A 6,000-nucleotide genomic window follows, 5' to 3' on the forward strand; every position below is an offset into this window, starting at 1 on the left:
TACACCTTTCTATATCCAAAGCAGACAGAATTATGTTTCTGTCATTGAGAGACATATCACCTAGACGTCTTCAGAGAGCGTCGATCTCTGCTGATGTTTCTAATAACTGATGTATCCTTACATATTTTAATGAAAATTCATATATTCTGATGGTTTGCAGTTAAGTGTGGTACTTTTGCTCTTTCTCATGTCTGATAGGCTGCTTGGAAGTGGTTTTGGTAAGAATGTGCCGTGCCTTCAACCCACTCAACAATACTGTTCTGTTTGAAGGAAAGTATGGAGGGATGCAAATGTTTAAAGCCTTGGGTACGTTGTTTTTTTTCTTTTCAACCAATTAAATTAAGCCAGATAGTGACAGATTTGTCTTTCTGAAAATAGTGACCCACAGTGAAAATCTCCAGTAAATGTTGAAGCCCCAAACCTACAAATCTCTAGGCTGGAACTGAAAAAAGGAAAGATGACTCCATTGGTTGCTAACAGTGATAGTTGTCATGAGGGTTTTTCAGGTAGATTTCTTAATCTGCCAACTGAAGTTTTAATAAAACATTAGTTTATGACAGGAGCCAAGAAGTTTATCATCATAATTCAGTTATGCTTGATATATCAAATCACTCCCACTATTTGTGTCCTGTGGAGGCAATTTTAGCACCAGCAACATGGGGACTAAACTGATGAGCTACTATAAAATACAGACAAGGACTTAACTAAAATACTGGTTTGCCCAAAAATTTTAAGCTCATTTAAATTCATATATTGAAACAATTGCATCATTTCTTAGCATGATATTGAGTGCTACCTGAAATGTTAATAGCTAAATGGATATCTTTTGTCCATCTGTGAGACTGCTGCATTATCAGGACCAAACTCAGAGAGAGGGATTTGCTTCAGATATATATAGCTCTATCATATAGGTATATATTTTTCTTATTTGCATATGGATAAATGTTAACACTACTTTACAAGCTTAAGGCATTTCTGAATATGCATTAGTTAATTTATTTTAGTCTTTGTGATGTTTTCACAAATTTTCCTGAATATTTGTACTATTAATAAAATTATATATGTGAAAGTTATTTAGGACTTGTCATTCACCTCTTTTCTATTTAGAAATAACATTTCTTTCCACATTGGGAATAGAAAATACTCTCCTAAGATGTCATTTTTGTTCAGGCCATGCCCCTAATTCTTGATATTTCTGTGATTCAGTGGGTGTTTTAATGATAAATTTTAAGGGTAGGTAGAATTGTAATAGCTGATATAAGGCAGTTGGTTTAGAAGTACAGACATGCGCTCACGATTTTTTTTTTTACCAATCCAATGTACTTTTCATATCAGGTTAAAGAGCTGATAGATTTCTAGCACTAATTTTGTCCTCTGTGGTCTGCAGGTTCTGATGATCTGGTGAATGAAGCATTTGACTTTGCAAAGAATTTATGTTCCTTACAGCTGACTGAGGAGGAAATTGCCTTGTTTTCATCTGCTGTTCTGATATCTCCAGGTAATTTCTCATTCCAAACACCATAATGATTTTTTTTTTCCTCCTAGTCCACTTCTATTTCTACCTACTTAAACAGCAGTTTAAGCTGTATTAAGCAATATTAAGCAATGTATTAAGCAATGGAAGAAGGTGTGAATTACCTGTGGTAGATTATTGGAAATTAGACATACTGGAAATATATCCAAAGTGTGAGGATAACAGACATGGAGCAGGATTGTGCAGATAAGCAGTGCAGGCTGACATTCCTCCAGACCACATACAGAGAAGCATGATACTCACGGAGGTACGTGTTCCTCCTAGCATTTTCAGGGACCTCAAACCTCACAGCCCTGAGCAGATTATCTAGTTCCTATAATTGGCATTTTTGTGAGTATAAGAACAGGAGCAGTAAAAATCTGTATGAGGTCCTGTCTGAATTTAGTTCCAGGTGAAAAGTGGTGATTTCCAGGGGCAACAAGCTCTTTTTCATGCATTCACATATCATAACTCTGCACAGGCAAGCATTCATTCAATGAGTGCTAGCTGTCTGACCACAGAAAAGAGATTTTTGTGATTGAATCAACTCAGAAGGTGGACTGAGTAGATAAACTGTCAGTTTAGTGTGGGATTTTTGAACATACCTCAGGGGAGGTAGACTTCCAGTTCCCACTAAGTTCACCTCTTGAAAGGCCTTTACAAAAAATCCTGCCAGAATTTTTTTTTCCAGCGTGTTCTGCTATAAACTTCCTCCAGGTCACTTTGCCCTTTTGCACATCTATGGCGGAGATTATGTTAGGCAGAATTAGGCTAGCACAGATGGTGTCAACATGCTCATTCTCATCACTAATGACACCCACTATAAAAATCAAGCATTGCTTCACAGAAGTAATTGCACCAGTCCTTCCGTCCGGTAATATGGGTACACGGATGTTCCCTGTGGAAAGTACTCATATTCAAATTTCTTTTCTAAAGGAATCCTGAAAGGTGATTTGTCTGCCCTTGATCTCAGTGTTTAAGTAGTTCTATGTAAACAAACTTCTTTTTGTTTACTTTTTTGTAAAAAAGGTCTACTTGTAGACCTTTTCTTTAGATTGATTTTTCCCCCCCATTGCAGCAAGTTGGCAGCCTAGGCTTAAGCTGAGTTTAGGCCTGGGCAGATATTTTCAATTTGAAACAGAGTGGTCTTATCAAGAGTAAGGGGACCTAAGAACATCCACTAATACAACTGCTAAGGCTGCAAAGCCCAGTGTCTGACCCATTTTCCGTTTGAATCAGAGCACAAATACAGGTCTTCTCCTTTAGGATGGACCTAACCACTCTGCTTAGAGATGATTCTTTACTTTGATTTCTGATGTCAGAGGTTAAACATTGCCAGAGGAGTCCAGAGAAGGTTGCAGAGGCATCTCCACTTGCAAACAAGTCAGCCTCAGGTGGTAAGACACTTACCTGGCTGTGAAATTCTGAAATTCTGACTCACCATCTTCCTTTTTGCAAAAGCAGATCTTTGAAGTCGTCCCTCAACTTCTTGCCTACATTACTCTCCAGGCTAGTGGCCTGTGCAATCTTTAAAGATGCACAAGTTCAAAACACAAACAAAAAAGTACAGTTGAACCACTACTTCTTGTATCCTCTATGGGTTGACACTGATCTATTGTCTTTTTTCTGCACTTTTGTAAATATAACTAGAGGTACATAATGCATTCCAGCTGAATTTGCAGACAGTGTTGGGTGGTAGAAACCACATTTGGGAGGCAAAGTTAACATCCATTGTAAAAGTTTCACCTAGCTCTTGTAGTAAATTTAAGAACTCTTGTATTATAAACAGCATGATCCATGACAGATAAGTGATTAAACCTGTCCTCCAATAGCCTTAGAATATTTTTAAGCTTATTCTTGTGACAGAAAGATAAATCTTCAAGTATTTCTCTCTATGATAACTCATTTTAGCTCCAGCCTGCTACAGTAAGCCTTGATTGAACACTATTGAATGGAATGTTTTTGCAATAGCATAAGATTTGGCACCTAACCTGTGAAGTGTAAATATTACTGTATGCTTATTTGTGTAGCAACTGCGTGTTGTCTCAGCTAATTCTATTTCTACGGTCACCAGTGGCACAGGATCCATTGGCTTACCTACTGGGAGCATGATTCTTTCAGCCTTGCAAAAAAACTCGTTTTCTTTTCTTGATCATCTATTAGGTAGCTAGAGGCTTGATTTTGTTTCTTTTCACAGTCCTTGGTGGTGAACACTTTTCATACACACCTCTCCATAGACAGTGAGGCAAATGACATAGTCATACTCCTCCCACGATGAAATACTATTCAGCTCCAGCCTCTGTGGCATGTGCACTCATTGAAATGATTGACATATTATTTCTATGCATTACTTCGGTGACTGGAAATGGCTGAAAGAGCTCTGAAAGTGAACAGCATTTTCCTTTGCCTTTCAATTTGTACATGTAGATTCATACCCTGTGTTAAAATAGATTTTCTTATTTCCTGTTCGAAAGCTAAAACCTATACCCAAGAATTGGTTTGGATTGAGGGATAGAGGGAGGAAGAAACAAGTTTGCAGCATGGGAAAACAGAAAGTTCAATGGTGCTGTAAATACACTGTATTAATTGTTTGGGGATTGTCTGGGGTCTGCTACTTCTCTTCCTGTGTGTTTGTCTCCAGAAGCTATGACTTGTGAGAATATAGTTCTTAAGGAAGACCACAGAGACTTGGGTTTGAATTCAGTAGAAGCCATATAGGTTTCCAAACAATTGTGTCTATAGCTGTTATTCTCCTAGATAATCTTTTATTTCATTTTTAAATAATGAGAAATTTGCACTTCAAGACATTGCAACAACTCATAATTCTGTTAAATTATTAAAGAAAGTATTTTGAAGGAAGCCATTTCTTTTTATTCAGAATATAATATTTGGTCTCAAAGTAAATGATGAGATATATATTTTATTTATTTTTTAAATAATTATATTCTGTTATTTTCAAATAACTGTTTTGATCAATATATTTATTATTTATGTGTTAAGACACAGAGATAACATGACATGTTTTTCACCTAGCCAGTATGAAGTTAAAATGCTGATTTTACCAACAGAGAATAATAAAATGGTTGGGCCTTTTTTTATTTCTCCTCCTATGTTTAACATCTTGGTTTAAACAAAGAGATGCAGAGCTAACATTGCATTTCTCTATGCTTTGTTAATTAAACTCTCAGGTGATCCTTTAATGGATTAAGAGGCTTTGTGTCTGAAGTCATGTCTTAATTATCATGCAGTCCATTGTCATGGGAATTATGAGTGCCGTGAATGCTTGCCAGCATGGGACATTGTGTTCATCCATGAGCGTGCCTGTGCATCTTGACTTGAGCTCTTGCTTTCCTTTTTGACAGATCGAGCCTGGTTAATAGAGCCAAGGAAGGTCCAGAAGCTTCAGGAAAAGATTTACTTTGCACTTCAACATGTGATCCAGAAGAACCACCTTGACGATGAGACTTTGACAAAGGTAAATTGTTAAAACAAATGGCCAAGCATTCCTTGATCATGACTGTTTTAGATTTTTTAGCCATTTCTCCATGTATTGGCACATTAATGTAAGTTTAAAACAGCATTTTAAGTGCGTGCAGTGTACAGGAGAAGTAAAGCTAGTCTTACTCATGTCCCTGCTTTCTCTTACTGTTTTTTTGTTCAGCCCACCAATCTTTTTAACTGGTACCCTCACAAGAATGACACTTCATTAAACGCATACCCCTGGAGGCAGTTACTTCCTAATGCATTTTTGACACTTGGCTAAAATTTCCAGGACAATTGTTTTTAGCCTTGTGTAGTAAGAACAATGTCTGGTCCTTTTCATAATTTTCATGGAGTTCAGAATACTGCATTTAGTTACCCAACAAGATGTTAACATAGTTCTTTTGAAAACTGTAATTTACACTAAATTTTCTTACTCCCTCTTACTTTTTAATGTCTCACAGTTAATAGCCAAGATACCAACCATTACTGCACTTTGCAACTTGCACGGAGAGAAACTACAGGTATTTAAGCAATCTCATCCAGACATAGTGAACACACTGTTTCCTCCATTATACAAGGAGCTTTTCAACCCAGATTCAACCACTGGCTGCAAGTGAAGGGGATAATAGAATTTTCACGTAGTCATGGAATGCATCACTATTAAGAAAAAAAGAAATGTTTTCATGAAGAACTTACTAAAAATGTCACTACTGCAACACTAGGAATGTCCTGCACTTAATAGAATTATTTTTCACCGCTACAGTTTGAAGAATGTAAATATGCAACTCTGAGTGGGGATGTCTTTTTTCTCTTCTCTTTGTTTACCTTTCTTTTTTTATTTTTGAACTGACAATGATTATACAAATATGGGTGTTACCTTTTTTTTTTTTTATTATTTTATTGGGGGATGGTTTGGGAGACAACTGTTCCTAGAATTTTATTGTAGATATACATGAGAATAGAGAAGTACTTTGCAGTATTACTCTTGCTGTTTATTGTTCAAA

At 36.6% G+C, this 6,000-nt stretch overlaps 1 protein-coding gene across 1 annotated transcript in view; it reads left to right on the forward strand.

Annotated features, from left to right (window-relative positions):
• RORB (RAR related orphan receptor B) overlaps nt 1–5,613 on the forward strand; it is a 33,980-nt gene extending 28,367 nt beyond the window's left edge. The window contains exons 6-9 of the mRNA XM_065661923.1: nt 199–306; nt 1,388–1,498; nt 4,876–4,988; nt 5,458–5,613. Of these exons, the coding sequence (XP_065517995.1) occupies nt 199–306; nt 1,388–1,498; nt 4,876–4,988; nt 5,458–5,613 (488 nt within the window). The remainder of the gene's footprint in view (nt 1–198; nt 307–1,387; nt 1,499–4,875; nt 4,989–5,457) is intronic.
• Nucleotides 5,614–6,000: the final 387 nt, after the last annotated feature.

The sequence above is a fragment of the Lathamus discolor genome, chromosome Z, assembly GCF_037157495.1.
Source record: "Lathamus discolor isolate bLatDis1 chromosome Z, bLatDis1.hap1, whole genome shotgun sequence".
Lineage (NCBI taxonomy): Eukaryota > Metazoa > Chordata > Aves > Psittaciformes > Psittacidae > Lathamus > Lathamus discolor.